General features: G+C 43.1%; 1 protein-coding gene across 4 annotated transcripts in view; it reads left to right on the top strand.

Moving 5' to 3' along the window:
* Window positions 1-21,170, top strand: part of LOC143036416 (putative ATP-dependent RNA helicase vasa-like) — a 388,960-nt gene that overhangs the window by 59,156 nt on the left and 308,634 nt on the right. For all 4 annotated transcript variants that reach the window (XM_076203755.1, XM_076203753.1, XM_076203752.1 and 1 more), the window contains exon 2: window positions 20,637-20,727. In XM_076203755.1, the coding sequence (XP_076059870.1) occupies window positions 20,650-20,727 (78 nt within the window). In that variant the 5' untranslated portion in view covers window positions 20,637-20,649. The remainder of the gene's footprint in view (window positions 1-20,636; window positions 20,728-21,170) is intronic.

Below are 21,170 nucleotides of genomic sequence, written 5' to 3'. Positions count from 1 at the left end.
TGCTGAACTGCAGGCAGTCAGCAACGCCCTCAAATTTGTTTTTAATTCTGTTCCATGCAACAAGGTTATTTTTACAGACTCCAAGAGCATTCTATCCTCTGTAAATACATTTTCGCCTCTTCACTTTTTAATTCAAGAAATACAGGACTGGTTGGTTCTCATCAACAACCGAAAGAGAATAAAAGTAAACTTTTGCTGGGTGCCGTCCCATGTGGGTATCTCTGGAAATGAACAGGCCGATGCTGCAGCCAAAGCCGCCACTAGGCTCAGCCATGTAACAGACCGAAAAGTCCCACATACGGACTTCAAACAAGTGATTCATTGTTATACAATGGAAAAGTGGCAAGAGCAATGGACAAGGCTGGACGGTAGTTATAAGCTAAAAGAGATTCACCCCTTGGTGAATCCTTGGAAGTGTCCTCCTTTGGACAGAAGGTCAAGTATTGTCTTGACAAGATTGAGAATTGGCCATTCCTACATTACTCACAAATTTTTGATGGCAAGTGGAGCAGAGGGGCTGGCCCCCCAATGTCCCACTTGCCAAGTAGTTTTTACAATAAAACACATTTTGATTCAGTGCCCTGCATTCTCTAATAAGCGCAGGGCAAATTTTTTAACAAATTTATCTTTTAAAGAAATTTTAGGGGAGGAAGCTCAAGTGAAGAATGTTTTAAAGATTGTGTATATGAGTGTATGTTGTTGTGATGTGTTTTTGTGAATGTTTATTGTTTTTACTGTTTTGCTTGAACTTTTATCTATAAGATAAATATGCGCTGAATGGCCTACCACCTCCGGCGCTTGGCCTTCGAGCCAAAAATTTCATAAATCAAATCTCTCCCCTTAGAACATGTATATCCTGATGAGGTTGGTTACCTCATCATGGTGGTTGTTGTTGTTGTTGTTGTTGTCGTCGTTCCCTAGACTGTCCGAGCAGTCCTGTCTCCCCAAGGAATGCCACAGCTGAAACTGGGTTTTTCCACAAATCCTTTATAGAGTGTATGTTGTGTTGTTTGCATGCATGATTGTGTATAATGCAGTCTTCCAATATGTGTTGTATGGTATGGGGTGAAGTGTTACATCCTGGGCAGCTGTTCACAATGCGGTCATCCAGCCTCTTCTGGTAGCTTAGAAGTGCTGGGTGGTGGCCGCACCGCAGTCTGGCCAAGTGGACTCTGTCCTTTCGTGGGAGAGAGAGGATTCAGAAGGGTGGATATCAAGGGGTCTGGCATGCAGCAGTGTGTTGTCTTTCAGTGTGTTAATGGAGCGGTGAGTGATATGATTATGAATATGTTTCCGGAGGCTGGTATTTGGTGGTTGTGGAGGAAGAGAAGAGAGTATCTGTGTGTAATACAAGTCTTTGGGTGTTGTTTTAACCCCTTCCATATGGTGCCGCATATGTAGGTGGCATGAGGAGCAAGTGGATATGCGAGGCTGCCATATCAGCGTCTTGATTATATTTATTGTAGTTGCCCCTGCGTAATGACATACTACTCCTGGAGCCAGGGGTCATTTGCATGCATAAGAGTGCCATTCAGTTTCTCCCTTGATCTGGTTAGAGGGTCACATCAGACATCTGAAAAATCAAGGTGGACGCTCAGCTGACCGGCAGCAGGGTCGATATTTGAGGATTTATGATGGGCATCGGCTTTCGGAATAATGACCAAAATCTTGGGTAGGGGAAAGTCAATTTGACCTGGAACGGTCAGTTTTCAACAAAATTTAATGAATGACCACTCATTTGAATTCACTAAGTATCAGTTTTATAATAATGGGTAGATCATTGCAATTGGTCAAGACCAGAGGTCACCAGAGGTCAAACTATGACATAAAACGTCACCTGCTCAAAATCTGGGCCTCCAAACAAAATAATACCATGGTATAGGAAAAAATGATAGCTTATTCTTCAGTTTTCTCTTATTTCCACCTCAGGTCATGGGCAAGTTTTTAAATCAACAGTGGAGAAAATATCGTAATAATTAAACGCTTGGTGGCTAACTCAAAATTGACCAAAATTAGGAAAATAAATATTTTGGCCAAAAACGCTGAAAATTATAAAGTCGGTCTAGTGAAACAAATAAGTGACAAAATTGACAAATCAAACAATAATTAAAGTGTTAAAATGAACTTTCATATTTTCCATGCTTTGTATCCTATTTTAGAGAAATTTGAAATGCCAATTTTGACTTAAACACAAATATATGTATGTTTTTTTTTTTTTTTTTTACTGTTTCGTTTCATCCACAGGTCTTGTCCAAATACCTAGATACAAATCCTCTAACATATCTACAATGGGTTCTTACAGCCATTGTTTATGACTCAGTATTATTTACAACATTGCAACCCCAATTTAAAGGGGCATCTCCTCATGGCGCATGGTTGGCATTTACATGGGTGCGGAAAATCCTCTTGCAGAAGAACCACCATCTTGTCTGGCACCAACATGTTACCTTCTCTGAGGTAACCAAATTTGGTTGGGTCTATAGACACCTGGGAATGGTCAAGACAATGCATTTGAAGATAAGAACCATACAATGCCCTCATGATATGACCATGCAATGCTCGGCTGGTAGGAGGAAGGTCCAAAATGGTTGTCTTACTGTGATGGTACAAGTGATATCGGAGTTCATCCATTGACTTATAAGTCTCTGACTTCATGTATACCTTCACAAGATACTATTCAGTGAGCGTCAGATCTACTTCCAAATCCTTGCCAAAATCACTCAAGTATTGCACAGAATTTGCCTTCAACACAGCAACTTTTGTGCCGAATTTACTGGTTGAATCACACCCAGTTAAAAAGTACATGGCTATGATAACCTCACAGAAATTCTCTCCCAACCTCTCCGCCATTGTGTGGAGAGGAAGATACCTTGTTGTATTCCCTTCACCAACGCGTATCCAGAACTCAATCAGCCCATGTTCTTTGAACAATTTCCAGTAATACAGCCCCAGAATTACAACATTACTCTCATTCGAGAGGAGCACAATCCTCTTTGATCCAGATTTGACAGCATCAAGCGTGTGCGGAATCAAACAAACATCAGCTTCTTCAATATAGACACCAAGATTTGGCAAAACGTGGAAACTACCATTCAATACAGGTTTGCAAGGTTCCATATTCTCTCCACCCATTGCACTAACAACTAGTTCAGTATTTTCATAATGTTCCTCTAAGATGTGACACCTAAGCGCCTTCTGCAACTTGGTTTCAATTGACGATGATGCCCTAAATGCATCTTTTGACACCGGCAACCTTGTTTCTTTACCAAGTTCATTTATGTCAATTGGGTTTGTGGTGCACCGTCTGATACGTTCACTGTCTTTAACTGACCCGTCAATGTATGTGTCAAATACAAAGTCAATTCGCTTTGAATTGATACTCATGCTGTAGATCATTTTCAAAAAGTTGGTAGAGATCACTGCACATCTTGATAGACCCAAGCTGCATTCGGCGCACCCAACCCATCACATCTAAAATGGTGGCAGTCTGTTCTGGTGACCATGTTTTTGGTGAACCATAGTCATCATCTGAGAGAAATTTTTCCAGTTGTTGTTGTCGTTCCCTAGACTGTCTGTCCGAGCAGTCCCGTCTCCCCAAGGAATGCCACAGCCAAAACTGGGTTTTCCCACAAATCCTTTATAGAGTGTATGTTGTGTTGTTTGTGTGCATGATTGTGTATAATGCAGTCTTCCAATATGTGTTGTATGGTATGGGGTGAAGTGTTGCATCCTGGCAGCTGTTCACAATGCGGTCATCCAGCCTCTTCTGGTAGCTTAGAAGTGCTGGGTGGTGGCCACACCGCAGTCTGGCCAAGTGGACTCTTTCCTTTCGTGGGAGAGAGGATTCAGAAGGGTGGATATCAGGGGGTCTGGCATACAGCAGTGTGTTAATGGAGCGGTGAGTGATATGATTATGAATATGTTTCCGGAGGCTGGTATTTGGTGGTTGTGGAGGAAGAGAAGAGAGTATTTGTGCGTAATAAAGGTCTTTGGGTGTAGTTTTAATGTTCCTTGGTGTGTGTGTGGGTGTTCTGCTATGTAGTGTAGCGGGTGTGATGTGTTTGTGGTGGCTGCGGCAAGTGTTTGTGTGCCTCTCATGTCGAGGTGGTCCTTGACTTTGAGGACTTTTGTTTCAAGGTGTAAATGGTCTGTAGGTGTTGTATTTGTGCAGCCTGTAATTGTTTTTAGGGCTTTGTTTTGTATGATTTGAAGGGTGTTGTGGTGTGTCTCACTGAGATTAGGAGCCCATGCAGGACTCGCATAATTCAATACTGACTGAGCGTATGCATTGTTTGTATATTGTTATATTAGTTTCTTTTTGTCCAAATGTCGTTCCAGTGATCGACTTAAGTGCGTTAAGTCTAGGTGTGCATTTGTTTTTTGTGTTTGTGATGTGTTGTTTGAAAGACATGGATGTATCGTATGTTACACCAAGAATTTTCGGTGTGTTTGTGTGTGGTATTAGAGTGTTGTTGATGTAGAGATGAGGTATGTATTTGTGTTCTATTGTCCAGTTGGTGAGAAGTGTTGCTGTAGATTTGGTTGGAGCTATTTTGAGTCTGTTTGTGATGAACCATGTGTTGAGTGTGTCAAGGTATGGCTGGATTATTTCTGCAGCTTTGTCTGTTTTATGATGTGTGCATGTGATTGTTATGTCATCTGCGTAGGAAGAGATTTGTATTTCTGAGGTGTCTGGTGTGGGTAAGTCATGCATGTATAGATTAAAGAGCGTGGGGGATAGAACAGAGCCCTGTGGTACTCCATTCTTAATGTTTCTGATGTGCGATGATTGGCCATTATATGACATGTAAGCATTCCTACCTGCCAGATAATTGGCCAGCCATCTTTTGGTGTTATTGTGCATGTCTGTTATATATTTTATTTGTTAGGTTGTGGCGGGGGATAACATCAAAAGCTTGACTAATGTCTAATGTTATGAGAAGTGTTCTGTGGTGGGGCCTATCTGAATTGATGCCATCTAAAATTCTTTGTGTGAGGTTTATCAGAAGAGTGTTTGTGGAGTGTAGCGGCCTAAAACCGTGTTGTGAGTCAGCAAGAGGAATATGTGGTGTGACAAGTTTAAGTATTAGGCGTTCAATGACTTTAGAGGGGGTGCAGAGAAGTGTGATTGGGCGGTGCGATGTTGGGATTGTTGGGTCTTTGTTCGGTTTTGGAATGGTGATTATTTTACCATGCTTCCAGATGTCGGGTATAGTGTTGTGTGAATAGCTGTAGTTTGCAATGTTTGTGAGTGCGTGTAAACCTTGTGGTCCAATGTGTTTTAGGTGGATGTTGCTTATGTTATCATGGCCACAGGCAGATGAGTGCTTGAGATTATGTATTATGAGTTTTGTCCGACTGTCTATGAAGGGTGTATAGTCTGAGTCTGTGGGGAAGTCTTTCTTACGTCGAATGGTGCGTCGGTCATCAGGTTGAGAAGTGAGATGGCTTGTCAGTGCAAAATGACGTATGAGTGAGTTTGCTTGTTGTCTGTTTGAGGGTAGATTATCTGTTGTTGTGATTATTGCTGCGTGAGAGCGTGTAGTGTTACTGTTGGATAGTGTAATGCTGTTGAGTGTTTTGTACAATTTGCTGGTGTTTGTTTTGTGATCAAGTGTACTGATAAAGTTTTGCCAATTTTGTTTTTTGTTCATGTATTTTATTAGCAATCACAGTGTTTAGTGTTTGTATTTGGTCTGCTATGTTTTGAGGGATAGGTGTGGGGGTATCGTGTTTAAGTCTGTCACGTTGTCTGATGAGGTCTTGGATTTCTGGTGTGAAGTTGGGGTTGTGTGATTTTCTGTTGCCTCTAGGGATGTATCTCTTGTCTGCATTTTGTATGATTGTATTAAAAGTGTGCACAGCATTGTTTATGTTTGTGATTGGTGTACTGTTAAGTGTTTCAAAATGTTGTTCTGTCTCTTCAGTAAAAACTTCCCAGATAGCTCTCTTGTAATTGGTGTATGTGTGTCTGTGGCCAACTGGGGTGCATCTTGTTTTGGTGGTGATGATGATTGGAAGGTGGTCAGAACCAAGGGTTCCGACAACTCTCCATGATGTTGTTGGGGTTAGGCAGGGGGAGCAAAAGGTGATATCAGGAGAGGAGGGAGTGTAGAGGGCTTGGTGTGGGATATGTGTATGATTGTGTGTTGTTCATGATAGTCAATGAGTCAAACTGAGTCTGTATATCAAGCCCTCTGTCTGTGTCAGGGTTGTCGACATACCAGGCAGACGACTTGGCATTGAAGTCACCACCCATGATCAGGTTGGGGATTGAGGCTAGTTGGCTAAATTGAGGCCTGAAGGTGTTTGGAACTGTGGGGGATGATTGGGGGGAATGTACATGTTAACTATTGTCAGTGTTGATTTGTTGCCTGTGCGGATTCGAATGGATTGGGTTTCTGTAGTGTTATCTGTGGTAGGGAGGAGAATTTTGGTTGTGGCACTTGTGTGCACAAAACAGATGGAGTGATGGATCAGTGTGATGAGTCCACTGCCATTGCTGTCGGACCGGTCTTGTCTGATGGTGGTGTAATTATGAAATGATGGTGTTTTGTGTGAGTGTCTTAGTTTTGTTTCTTGTATAATTGCAATGTGTATATTGTGTTGTTTAAGAAAGTGTTTTTCTTGTATAATTGCAATGTGTATGTTGTGTTGTTTAAGAAAGTGTTTAAGTTCATGTTTTTTTGTGTTAATACCATCAATGTTGTGTTGTAATATGTTGATGATGTGTGTTTTGTATGTTGCCGTTTCGGGTTGAGGTTGGGGTGGTAATGGGGAAGGTGTAGGATCTGGGTTAGAGGGGGGGAAAGAAGAGATCGGGGACAAAGGAAGGGGAGTACTGATCGGGGGTAAGGGCAAAGGGAAATTGGGAGTGGGTAAGGGTGCTGGCTGTGTTTGGGGAGGTGGGAGTGGGGTTACTGGAGGGCAGGTAGAACATGTCCAAGTGTTTGTGTATTGGTTTGTGTCAGCAAGTGTTGTACAAGTGAGGTGGGCCCAGTTTTTGCAAATATTGCACTGAACTGAGCCCTTTGTCTGTCTGCTCGAGGTAATGGGTTTAGAGCATGTTAGGCATGTGTATTTTGTGGTGGGCCCAGGATTGCTCTCTACATCTCCGGCTAAAAGTAGAAGAAGACGGGTGATCGCTGGAAAATCACCCCTCGGTGCAGAAAAAACGTAACATTGCATGTTGGGAAAAAGGATTGTGGTACTCCCCAAGGTAGGCGTAGCTCCTCTTGGGGATCGGTGCCACCTGCGTAGAGCTGATGGCCAGGGGTGGTTGCTGCTGATTGGCCCCCAACTCTTGGGGTTGGGGGGTGGTCCCACGACGTAGACGCTGCAGCTCCAGGACCACTTTTTCCAGTTCAGCACAAAGGTCACTCTTTTGTGACTTGATCATAAGCCCTTTGCCATCAAAAAGATAGCAGGCATCAAACAGGTCATACTTCAACAAATCTTCTATGTCAGGGGTTCTTAACATTTTTTCTCCAATTCCCCACTTTTTAGTGAGCCAACTCTCCATTCCCCACCACAGCATCGGTCTTTGACAAATTTGATTTTAACCCATGCAGTGTTTAGTTACTAAACACTGCATGGGTTAAAATTGAAGTTGTATATTTACAAATTCACGAAATGTGACAAGAAGAAGACACCAGAAACAAACAAAAAGAAACAAAAACACACTGATTAAAAAAAAAAAAAAAAAAAAAAAACCGGTGGTTCTTCTGTCCGACCAGTCATTCCCCACTTGGCAACTCCGCCATTCCCCACCAGTGGGGAATTCCCCACAGGTTAAGAACCACTGTTCTATGTCATATCCTCGCATGCGTGCTATGTCAAATAGCTTCTGTTCTTCACCCAACTGCTTTAGACCTTTATCCTTTTGTTCACTTGCTACAGCTGACTTCCCAGGTTCAGGACCCTTGAATGTTTTCAGATTGTTCTTATGAATTGTGTCAAAGACAGATCTCTTTTTCGTTACAAATGTCTTTGTCCGATATGTTTCATAGAGCTCAGTGGACTTAGATGTGAAATTAAGCAAACTTTTGCTTACATCATCAGAGACAATTTCCTGGGTGATGATATTGTGGAGCTTTTCACCATCACTACCAACATCGGTTGGGACCAGATATGCCTTCACATCTCAATTCGTAAATGAACCACAGTTGATCTGTTGCTCAGCAGAAGCTTTGTTGCAACACTCAGTCATGTAAGACAGGCTAAAGCATCTACCCTGTTTCAACTCTGGTAGAATATGTTGAAGGACACATTGAAAGACATTCCACTTCTCTGAGCTAGGCACTGAGACCATGTTACTGGCCTGTCTTTCAGCCTTTCGCAAATAATTACGTAGACACTGATTATGGCAGTACAGATCTGCGGCAAAAACATCAGCAGCATTGTTCAGGTCACATGTCCGAGTGAGAACGTCGTCCAGGAGTACCGAAGTAGCCCTCAGGAATGATTCAGCTCTGGCCACCTCTGATATTCTGAATTTATTGTATTCTCCATTGTGTTTTGCTGGAGAACATATCACACACTTTTTAGAATACTTATCAACGTTGTCTGGTTTGCAAGGTTGGTCACGAGAGAGGGACATAGATCTACGCTTTTTTTTTTTTAGGTTCATTTGGGCTTACTTGGTCTTTTTGACCAGTTTCATGTTCCTCTGATTGTCTTTTCAGGCCATCTATTGTCATTTTATGAGTACTGTTTATAATACTTGAAATTGTCAGTTACATGATACACGAAGTTGCAGTTCTCAACTTGTCTCAACCTTTCAAACACTAGTCCTTTCGTAGTGATGCTGCATCAACGACCTTCTGCCTTCCTTTCTCTGACGAAGTTGGCTCCCGTTCAGGATCATTCTCTTGGCATATGATGCGAAGTTCAGGATTGGAGGAGATTATAGATTGTGGACCTGGCCTCACAACTGTTGATTGTTCTCTCTGTGAAGATGCCATTGATAATCTGAAAAAAAACCATTTGATTTGAAACTCAATCCAGACTTCCACACATGCTGCGGTTAATGTAACCTCCACTAGGATGTTGCAGAAAGCACAGTTTGTATCTATCTAGAATAGTGTACATTACTACCTAGGCCTTACTGTGCATCTAGCTCTGCTGACCCTCCCTTACCATGGGGATCAATCTAAAATAAGAGTATAGGCATGGTCTCCTAGCTAATACAGGCCTTTAAATCATTAAAATGCACTGTATGCAGTCTTCACATTTCAGAAAGCGAACTGGTGATATTCACCAAAAAAGTGAAAAAAACGGGAAACCACTCCCCCAGCATAGGCATGTACTATCGAGAGATTCACTCAATCTAGGTGAGATTCACTCAATCTAGGTCAAATGATGTAACAAGAGATTTGATTTGTATTTGTGTTTATTTGATTAATGATCTGGAAAAAGAAGTTGAATAAAGCAAGTTTGTAATTGATCTGTCATTTGCGGCATTTTCTGGCCAAATGATTGATTTTTCCAAATTTTGGTCAATTATGAGTTGGCCAACAAAGGGTTAATTATTACCATATTTTCTCCACTGTTGATTTAAAAACTTACCCATGATCTGAGGTAGAAATAAGAGAAAATTGAAGAATAGACTATAATTTTTTCCTATACCATGGTATTATTTTGTTTGGAGGCCCAGATTTTAAGCAGGTGACATTTTACATCATAGTTTGACCTCTGGTCTTGACCAATTCCAATGGTCTACCCATCATTATATAGCTGATACTTAGTAAATTCAAATGAATGGTCATTCATTAAATTTCATTGAAAACTGACTGTTCCAGGTCAAATTGACTTTCCCCTACCCCAGATTTTGGTCATTATTCCGAAAGCCGATGCCCATCATAAATCCTCAAATATCGACCCTGCTGCCAGTCAGCTGAGCGTTCACCTTGATTTTTCAGATGTCTGATGTGACCCTCTAACCAGATCAAGGGAGAAACTGAATGGCACTCTTGTGCATGCAAATGACCCCTGGCTCCTAGAGTATACTCTCTAAACTGTCTTCATCACATTTTCTATGGTTATCAAAATTCACGGGTGAAAGAGAGAATGATCGATATAAACAGTGACTATATTTTATGATGCGAATATTATTATGACACATTGTACGTCTGGCAGCTAATGCTGCCCGCGAGATTTTGGCCCGGAGTGAAGAGGTTAATGTTTCTTGGTGTGTGTGGGTGTTCTGCTATGTAGTGTAGCGGGTGTGATGTGTTTGTGGTGGCTGCGGCAAGTGTTTGTGTGCCTCTCATGTCGAGGTGGTCCTTGACTGAGGACTTTTGTTTCATGGTGTAAATGGTCTGTAGGTGTTGTATTTGTGCAGCCTGTAATTGTTTTTAGGGCTTTGTTTTGTATGATTTGAAGGGTGTTGTGGTGTGTGTCACTGAGATTAGGAGCCCATGCAGGACTCGCATAATTCATCACTGAGCGTATGCATTGTTTGTATATTGTTGTTTTAGTTTCTTTGTTTTGTCCAAATGTTGTACCAGTGATTGACTAATGTGCGTTAAGTCAAGGTGTGCATTTGTTTTTTTGTGTTTGTGATGTGTTGTATGAAAGACATGGATGTATCGTATGTTACACCAAGAATTTTCGGTGTGTTTGTGTGTGGTATTAGAGTGTTGTTGATGTAGAGATGAGGTATGTATTTGTGTTCTTTTGTCCAGTTGGTGAGAAGTGTTGCTGTAGATTTGGTTGGAGCTATTTTGAGTCTGTTTGTGATGAACCATGTGTTGAGTGTATCAAGGTATGGCTGGATTATTTCTGCAGCTTTGTCTGTTTTACGATGTGTGCATGTGATTGTTATGTCATCTGCGTAGGAAGAGATTTGTATTTCTGAGGTGTCTGGTGTGGGTAAGTCATGCATGTATAGATTAAAGAGCGTGGGGGATAGAACTGAGCCCTGTGGTACTCCATTCTTAATGTTTCTGATGTGCGATGATTGGCCATTATATGACACGTAAGCATTCCTACCTGCCAGATAATTGGCCAGCCATCTTTTGGTGTTATTGTGCATGTCTGTTATATATTTTATTTGTTAGGTTGTGGCGGGGGATAACATCAAAAGCTTGACTAATGTCTAATGTTATGAGAAGTGTTCTGTGGTGGGGCCTATCTGAATTGATGCCATCTAAAATTCTTTGTGTGAGGTTTATCAGAAGAGTGTTTGTGGAGTGTAGTGGCCTAAAACCATGTTGTGAGTCAGCAAGAGGAATATGTGGTGTGACAAGTTTAAGTATTAGGTGTTCAATGACTTTAGAGGGGGTGCAGAGAAGTGTGATTGGGCAGTGCGATGTTGGGATTGTTGGGTCTTTGTTCGGTTTTGGAATGGTGATTATTTTACCATGCTTCCAGATGTCGGGTATAGTGTTGTGTGAATAGCTGTAGTTTGCAATGTTTGTGAGTGCGTGTATACCTTGTGGTCCAATGTGTTTAAGGTGGATGTTAGTTATGTTATCATGGCCACAGGAAGATGAGTGCTTGAGATTATGTATTTTGTCTGACTGTCTTATGAAGGGTGTATAGTCTGAGTCTGTGGGAAAGTCTTTCTTATGTCGAATAGTGTGTTGGTCGTCAGGGTGAGAAGTGAGTTGGCTTGTCTGCAAAATGATTTATGAGTGTGTTTGCTTGTTGTCTGTTTGAGGGTAGATTATCTGTTGTTGTGATTATTGCTGTGTGAGAGCGTGTAGTGTTACTGTTGGATAGTGTAATGCTGTTGAGTGTTTTGTACAATTTGCTGGTGTTTGTTTTGTGATCAAGTGTATTGATAAAGTTTTGCCAATTTTGTTTTTTGTTCATGTATTTTATTAGCAATCACAGTGTTTAGTGTTTGTATTTGGTCTGCTATGTTTTGAGGGATAGGTGTGGGGGTATTGTGTTTAAGCGAGTCTCATTGTCTGATGAGGCCTTGGATTTCTGGTGTGAAGTTGGGGTTGTGTGATTTTCTGTTGCCTCTAGGGATGTATCTCTTGTCTGCATTTTGTATGATTGTATTAAAAGTGTGCACAGCATTGTATATGTTTGATTGGTGTACTGTTAAGTGTTTCAAAATGTTGTTCTGTCTCTTCAGTAAAAACTTCCCAGATAGCTCTCTTGTAATTGGTGTATGTGTGTCTGTGGCCAACTGGGGTGCATCTTGTTTTGGAGGTGATGATGATTGGAAGGTGGTCAGAACCAAGGGTCCCGACAACTCTCCATGATGTTGTTGGGGTTAGGCAGGGGGAGCAGAAGGTGATATCAGGAGAGGAGGGAGTGTAGAGGGCTTGGTGTGGGATATGTGTATGATTATGTGTGCTGTTCATGATAGTCAATGAGTCAAACTGAGTCTGTATATCAAGCCCTCTGTCTGTGTCAGGGTTGTCGACATACCAGGCAGACGACTTGGCGTTGAAGTCACCACCCATGATCAGGTTGGGGATTGAGGCTAGTTGGCTAAATTGAGGCCTGAAGGTGTTTGGAACTGTGGGGGATGATTGGGGGGGAATGTACATGTTAACTATTGTCAGTGTTGATTTGTTGCCTGTGCAGATTCGAATGGATTGGATTTCTGTAGTGTTATCTGTGGTAGGGAGGAGAATTTTGGTTGTGTGCACAAAACAGATGGAGTGATGGATCAGGGTGATGAGTCCACCGCCATTGCCGTCAGTCTGGTCTTGTCTGATGGTGGTGTAATTATGAAATGGTGTTTTGTGTGAGTGTCTTAGTTTTGTTTCTTGTATAATTGCAATGTGTATGTTGTGTTTAAGAAAGTGTTCGAGTTCATGTTTTTTCGTGTTAATACCATCAATGTTGTGTTGTAATATGTTGATGTTGTGTGTTCTGTATGTGTTGTATGTTGCTGTTTGGGGTTGAGGTTGGGGTGGTAATGGGGAAGGTGTAGGATCTGGGTTAGAGGGGGGGAAAGGAGAGATTGGGGACAAAGGAAGGGGAGTACTGATTGGGGATAAGGGCAAAGGGAAATTGGGAGTGGGTAAGGGTGCTGGCTGTGTTTGGGGAGGTGGGAGTGGGGTTACTGGAGGGCAGGTAGAACATGTCCAAGTGTTTGTATATTGGTTTGTGTTAGCACGTGTTGTGCAAGTGAGGTGGGCCCAGTTTTTGCACATATTGCACTGAACTGAGCCCTTTGTCTGCTCGAAGTAATGGTTTTAGAGCATGAATCACAATGGCAAAAGCCGACAAGACTGTGAGAATAAACACCTTGTGAGATCGAAACCTTTATTAGTACTACGTTTCGCTTGTTACAGCTTTTTCAAGTACAGACAGGAAACCAACCAATAAGGACGATTTGACTCACTTCCTATCCCACCATGACCTCAGTATTAAAAAAGGTGTAGTGATAGGTTTCTACCTCAGAGCTCTCAGAATATGTAGCCCTGAATTCTTAGAGGACGAGTTTAGGCACATAAAGGAGGTTTTTCATAAATTAAAATATCCAGAGTGCATCATCCACCAGTGTAAGAAAAAGGCACTCAAAATAATGGAAGGGCGGGAACCAACAAAAGATCCAGCTAGGAGGCTTATCCTTCCAGCCAGCAGCGTCACCGCCACCCTCACCCGGACACTTGGGCGTTGTAACATTCAGGTAGTGGGCCAGTCCAGTAGAACTATCAACGAGCTTTCAAGAAGGAGTGACAGCAAGGACGAGATGTGGGGAAAAAACGCTGGTGTCTACCGCATACCCTGTGCTGGATGTGATAAAGTATACATCGGCGAGACTTCCCGTGACCTGAAGACCCGGATCCGGGAGCATCGCTACGATTCCCGGAACAACATCACCACCAACGCCTGTGTTATCCACCGGAACACCAACGACCACCTGATGGATTGGGATAACGCAGAACTTCTGTTTAGTGAACCAGACAGGATGAGGAGAAAATGCCTCGAAGCGGCCGCCATTCAAAGCTTCAAAACCATTGAGCAGAACAGAGGCATGTTTAACATCGCCCCTCCTATAATCCATCTGTTACCCGCATTAAATAAATGTATGAAATGTCCCCCTTAGTCCACTTCAACAAACTGTCCGAAATGTCCTCCTTTGTCTCCACCAAGTCCCACCCGTCCCCCTCCTCCCCCTCCACCTACCACCCACCCCTCCCTGATAACCTCTCCCAGTTCCTTCCCTGTTGGCTTATATGTGCTCAGAGTGTGTGTCATGTCTGTACTTGAAAAAGCTGTAACAAGCGAAACGTAGTACTGTACTAATAAAGGTTTCGATCTCACAAGGTGTTTATTCTCACAGTTTTAGAGCATGTTGGGCATGTGTATTTTGTGGTGGGCCCAGGATTGCTCTCTACATCTCCGGCTAAAAGTAGAAGAAGAGGGGTGATCGCCGGAAAATCACCCCTCGGTGCAGAAAAAACGTAACATTGCATGTTGGGAAAAAGGATTGTGGTACTCCCCAAGGTAGGCGTAGCTCCTCTTGGGGATCGGTGCCACCTGTGTAGAGCTGGTGGCCAGGGCTGGTTGCCGCCGTTTGGCCCCCAACTCTTGGGGTTGGGGGTGGTCCCACAACGTAGACGCTGCTGCTCATCATGGTAGAAGATGGTTATCGTCCCAGTTGTTGGAAGGAGTTACTCAAACTTCGATACTGTTTGGGACTTGTATTCGATTTGCCCGTCTGTCATGACATACATAATACATGTACATAGAGAATAGATACAAGCTTTGAACAGAGAATGCAAATAAAACTATATATATATATATAAATTTAATACAAAAGTCATCCTCATATGAGATACAATATTTGGAACATACTGTATTATTTATAATAGACATATAATGATTTGATAAAGATTAACAATTTTATGTACATTTGAAGCTATGTACACTTAGGGGACACTGCAGCAATTGTGGCGTGTTGCCACAATCCTTAACTCTTCCTATTATACTCCTATCTACCACTACATAGTCCATTAATGCTCTACCACCCTCTCCCATGTGTACTTAGGGTTGACTTTCTTCCTAAACACTGTATGTGCTATCATCACCTCTAGACACATCACCATCCACTCTCCACTGCGATTCTTTCCTGGAACTCCACACTTCCCAACCAATTCGTCTATTAGTTCATTTCCTTACCCTAGCATTAAAGTCTCCCAATACAACTACATTGACATTCCTCCCTAATCCCTCTATGCACTTACTTAAATCTATCCAAAAAGCCTCCCTTTCTTCTACACTCTTCTCACTACCAGGCCCATTTGCACTTACAAAAACCCATATCTCCTTTCCCAGTTTCATCTTCATCAACTTAAATTTTGAAGAAACCTCATTCCACTCCAGTACATGTTTACCTATCTCTTCACTTACTAGTATAGCCACCCATTCTCTCCCTCTCCCTCTCTTCACAACTGAGAACCTCTCGGCTACACTCCCAAACTCACACACCTCCTTCCCTCTCAACTTAGTTTCACTCAAAGCCAACACATCCATCTTTCTTCTCACAAACATACTACCTATCTCTTCCCTTTTACTCTCATCTGTACCATATCCACACACATTAAAAGACCCAAACCTTAGGGTACTGGTTGGAAGACTCCTAGACCCTCTTATGATTTTTTTTTTTTTAATGTCCCCTTTGGGGCTACAGGGAGAAGGATGCCTAGTTCCAATCCCTGTCCCGTTTTTTTGCCTCTTACAATCCAAGTGGGAATACTTGGTGGCAGCATTAATTTCACCCACCAAAAGGTTTATTTCTGACAGATCAACTGTACTCCAACTTGTCAAGGTTACCAGTGAATGAGGTCTTGATGACAAGCTGGCTGTATAGTGGGACAGCATAGCTAACCTAATGTGTATTTAGTGATAAAAGCACCAAATTGGGCACACTTGTAGAACGACATATTATGAAGCGATTTGGATATTTGGCCACCACAGATTTAGCCTCTGAGGGCTGTGGCAGCCATTTTACAAAATGGCGGCCAGGTGACATTAAAATAGCTACCAGAGGAATTAAAATGGCTATGGCTTCTACATTTGTGGAACGATTTCATCGTTTATGGGGTCTATGGATGCACCTCACTGCGTACTACAAACGTATGGGACTAAATTTCCGAAATTCGGAATTTTTAGGGGGGGGTTGGGGGGGGGAAAAGGGGGTATTTTTCAAATCACTGTGGCTTCTACGTTTATACTTTGGTGACAACTATGAGGCTCTACACAAGGGGGGTGGGAGAAAAATACAATAATCACTGTATCCCACTACATTTAGGATTTTTTTTTTTTTTTTTTAGACTGTCCGCGCGACTACGTAAAGGGTCACGCAACTGGTTGGCCCCCAACATGGCAGCAGGAAGGCCTAACTATAGCTAAGCTGCCCGGGGGAGCGCTACTCCCCCAACTATCGGTTGGACTAAACTAGCTAACCTAACCTAACCCTAAACTATAGTCCAACCTATAGCTCTGCGGGTGACATAATTACCTAGCAAGCGTAAAAGAAATGACAATGGAATGGCGTGTAAAAGAAAGACAAAAGAAATACAAAAGAATTTACTCAAGAAATACAAAATTCAGCATAATACGTTTCAATGAAACATGATGTTACAGTGCTATGATGAAACACTCAAAATTAAATGTAGAAATGTCTAGTTCTGGGTGCACTCCCCCTCACACAGGCACATAGCAGTACATTCAAGTGCAGCCTTTTTGCGTTTGCAACGATTCACACAACCCATCTTACATTTACATGACAGCAGTTCACGGCACATTTGGGCTGCTTGTTATAATCTTGTCCAGTGGGGATCATGCAGCCCGTCCTCACTTTTGATCCACCCCCAGCTGGTTGCCGCCGGCAGCTCTGGTGCAGGGAGCAACACCTGGCCCCATACATGACCTCCCTGGTAGGCTGCCCTCTTAACGTGCTCTTCCAGAGCTGCCTTGGTTGGAGGAATCAACTCAACATTGTTCTTGCGTGCCTTGTCAATGTCTGTGCATGGACTTGTTCTGTCGCCCACCCACTACCATCCAGCCAGTCTCCCAGTGTTTTCAGGGCAGCCATCTCGATATGGAGACCACCAAACAGCACGACAACCTTATCTTCACCATATTTCTGTGGCCACTTCCACTGAATTTGCTTTGCCAAGGCAAATAGTGGCTGATTGAATGTGACCACTGGTGCCTGTCCTGGATTCAGATGTTCAACAGCAGTCTTCACGACATCTATGGAGTGGCGGATCATGGCCACTGTGTGGGCACTGTCCTGGAACATGGGAAGCAGGGCAGTGGGGCTGATTGGTCTAACTTCTGGTGGCTGACGGCTGGCATGGAAAGCGGCCCAAGATATGTTCTCGCCTCCCTGATCATTTCCATCTATGACCTGCCTTGCATTGTGTAGCCAGAGATATTCTTCCTCAGTGCTTTTTAGCCTCTCTGTCAAGTGACGTCACCCTAACAGCAGGAACAGGCACATTCTTGACACTGCTTGTTACAGGAGGGACGTCAGTGTAGCACTGTGGCAGCTGGTGGATGAACGTGCTTGCGTTCCCAGATCCTCCAGTTACGACTATGGTTCAATCCACACCTTCTCCCATGAAACTGGTATGTTGGATCAATGAGATAGCTGTGCCATGGAATGAGGACTTCACTGTTGTTGAACTCGGATTGTGATCTATATTATCTACTGCAGCAGTAGTAAAAACTTTTCCACGCATCGAGGGCGGGCAGACAACTTGCTCCAAGTGAAACTGCTCGCAGACATTGTTCGCCATCTGCACTGTGAGGCGGAGGACACGATCATACGAGATGCTCAGGCCAACGTGTGCCAGCCTATCCACCAGTTCCTTCTTGCGCGTGTGGGCGTTTAACATCATCCCCACATATATTGGAAGAGGCGTTTCTTGCGCATGGCTGTGCCGTACAGTGGATGATGGTGAGGTGCTTTGCATACGTTTGTGTTTTACGCTGTTGAACTTCAAAATTTGAGCAATGGCAACCGCTGCAGTGCCTGTGTCTGTCATCTGGTCCTTGATGTTGGGTCCCTCTAAAATCATGTTGACCAGGCAAATCAGCATTTGGGGCACAGACTCTTTTTGGCATCCTTCAGGGAACCCAGTGAAAGGCTTGGATTCACCAAACATCTGGCAGCGCACGATTTCTGCAGCACGTGCAAGATGGATAGCATCATTGTCGCTGTCCATTTCACAAGCTTTAGCAATAGCATCGCCAACATCTTTTCGGAATGCCAACAGGATGTCTCTTCCCTTGCTGTGTGATTGCATGTCAGGGAAGTGGGCAAGGAGTCTCTGCTTGAGACGTGTGGATGTACTGTTGCACCTGACGCCTAGCTGTTCAATTCTTAACTGGTATAGTTCAGCCAGTTCTGCTAACTTGAACACTGGCGCCGTCTCCTCATGCTGCCTGGTCTCTTCAATAAAGAGCACAAGTTGAGCAAAAGCTACTCTTGACAGCTGTTTCTCTTGTTCAGTTTCTTCTGTCGCTTCAGAACATCGGGCCGCTCTGGCACGATTATACAGCTGTGACAAACATTTGGCATGGTATTTACATTCCAGGACCACCATATCCCCAGCACTGAGTTTGCGAAGTAGGGTACTGTCTTCAAGGAGGGTTGCACAGTCCCTCACGTGCCTGTCAATTGTGAAGGTCGCTGCCTCATGAAGCCGTTCCGAGCCTGCAGGTTGTTCACAGAAGAAACAGGAGGGGGGCCCTGAATTACCTGTGCTCGCTGAGAGGGACCTGGTGCGCTTGCATGCACCAGTATTATGGCTGTCATTAACAGTTACACGCTTTCGCTTTTCGGCTCTGTAGTTTTGTCCTGTTATATTTTAGTTGACAGGTTTCGTGATAACCAGCACTGTTTGCAACCATAGCTGCTTCAATTCCATGACCTTCGTCAAGCCAGTGTAACTGAAGTGTACATGGAAGCTCATTTAGTTCATTGAATCTGATCAGATTTTCGGCAAGGGAACTGTAGCCGCTCCCGACATCTTTTCGCTTGGACTGTGAGGGACGAGTCAGTGTCTCTTTTGTGTCGTCTTGACAGATGATACACAGGTTCCAGTTCGTTGTTGGTGGATGTGACGATGTTGAGACAGGTCGCTCTTGGTCGACCAACTTGAAGCTCTTGGACATGGCTGCTGTTAAGTGACGACCACCATCAACAATCTGCAATGAAAAATAAATACATTAGAGTCCCTTCCCCCCCCCCTTAGGCCTATGGCAGCCATTTTACAAAATGGCGGCCAGGTGACATTAAAATGGCTACCAAAGGAATTAAAATGGCTATGGCGTCTATATTTGTGGAACAATTTCATCGTTTATGGGGTCTATGGATGGTTTGACCCCCCCCCCTAAAAATGTAGTTTCGGAAATTTAGTCCCATACGTTTGTAGTACGCAGTGAGGCGCATCCATAGACACCATAAACGATGAAATCGTTCCACAAATGTAGAAGCCATAGCCATTTTAATTCCTCTGGTAGCTATTTTAATGTCACCTGGCCGCCATTTTGTAAAATGGCTGCCACAGCCCTCAGAGGCTAAATCTGTGGTGGCCAAATATCCAAATCGCTTCATAATATGTCATTCTACAAGGGTGCCCAATTTGGTGCTTTTATCACGAACTGCACAATTCTTCTGAATATTTGAGCTGTGCAGCCCCACTAGTAAACATGATTTACCCAGATTTCATGAAGGCCTTCAATAGCATACCTTACAAATTATTTCCTTGAAAAAAATGCCAAATTACAACATTGGAGCTAGAGTATTAAAATGGATTTGGAACTTGACAGGATGTAAACAGAGGAGGTAATTGTTGAAACATCAGATGGGAAATTTTCGTATGGTGTCCCACAGTGTTGTATTAGGACCACTGTTTTTTGTAATGTTCATCAATGACCTTGAAGCAATAAGACATGGTAACGAGGTTCTCTATGCAGGTAATGCCACGATTTTTAGAAAATATAATCAGGACGCCAACGCCAGCATCCTTGTATACTCACACCTCATGACACTCGCGTAGGTGTCATCTTATGGAAGAGGTACATCACACAGCCAACAAATTGTCAGTGCTCAGGCTGCCTGTCATGCTGGAGCCACTGGCACCCTAGGGGATCTTCCAAGAATTTATCTGTTAGGTGCATGCTGTCATTACTTTTAGTAGTCCATTCTGTAGTAGTTATAAGTTGTTTGTGTTTGATTTGCAGATTGTTAGGAACCATGCTGTGGAGATTTTTCTAATGTGATTCTTATGAATTTGTTATACTTTAGGTACTGCCACTCCCAACAGAGTGGTATAAGGTGGACATTTTCTCTAGAGTTTATATGTAAATTGTTTTGAACTGCCTCAAGGTTGAGGTCCATAAGCGCCAGAACACCTTCCTTAAATGGGGGGGACACTTCCATCTTCAGTCCTCATTTATAAATGGTTCTCCCTGTCCCCAGCCACATTACTTGGGTTAGAGGCAATGCAGCAAGGCATGGCACTTATATAGCAGGGCCCAAAAATTTACCTAGTTTAACCCCTACAGCTTTATTACATGTGGAAACTGACTCGTAAACACACACCTGAATCCATGCAAGATATTTACAAAGCAAACAAGAAAGACTCCCGTTGAGCCATGTCATTTCCTCAGCCATGTATTTTGACATATATTTCTAATTTCAGATAATTTGAAACCATGTCAGACTGGGAAGATGATGATTTTGTAGAGGTGACACCTTATCCACAACCTAGTGGTTGTAATAGCTTCTCTAAGGTAGGTGGGCACTATAGGATAAGTACTTACCAACCATTCGTCAGGTATTCACCCAACATCTTGCTGGGAAAGCATGTAGGAAAAATAAATCTGTTTGTACCTGTGTATTGTGGACCTGGAGAAGGTATATGATTGGAGCAGTGGCGAATACAGTGCTATCTGCAGAATCTCTTGTTTATACAACCACCACTTAGCATCCATTCCCAATGTCTATATCTCATTACACTTTTTAATCTCTCAATCTACATTCTACCTCCACTCTCCCTTTCCTGCCACATTGGCACCCAAGTATCTAAAACTACCCATTTCCTCTAGTCTGCTGCCACTTTCTCCCCTTGTACATCTCATCACCATACTTCAACCCACATTTATCTTCAACTTTCTTCTTTCACACACCACCCCAAATTAAACAGCCAGGACAACATAACTCACCCCTGACAAAG

This window comes from Oratosquilla oratoria, chromosome 20, assembly GCF_046742065.1.
Source record: "Oratosquilla oratoria isolate Oo_2021 chromosome 20, ASM4674206v1, whole genome shotgun sequence".
Taxonomy (NCBI): Eukaryota; Metazoa; Arthropoda; class Malacostraca; order Stomatopoda; family Squillidae; genus Oratosquilla; species Oratosquilla oratoria.
Note: the sequence above shows the minus strand (reverse complement) of the source record. Positions and strands in the feature narration are given on the sequence as shown.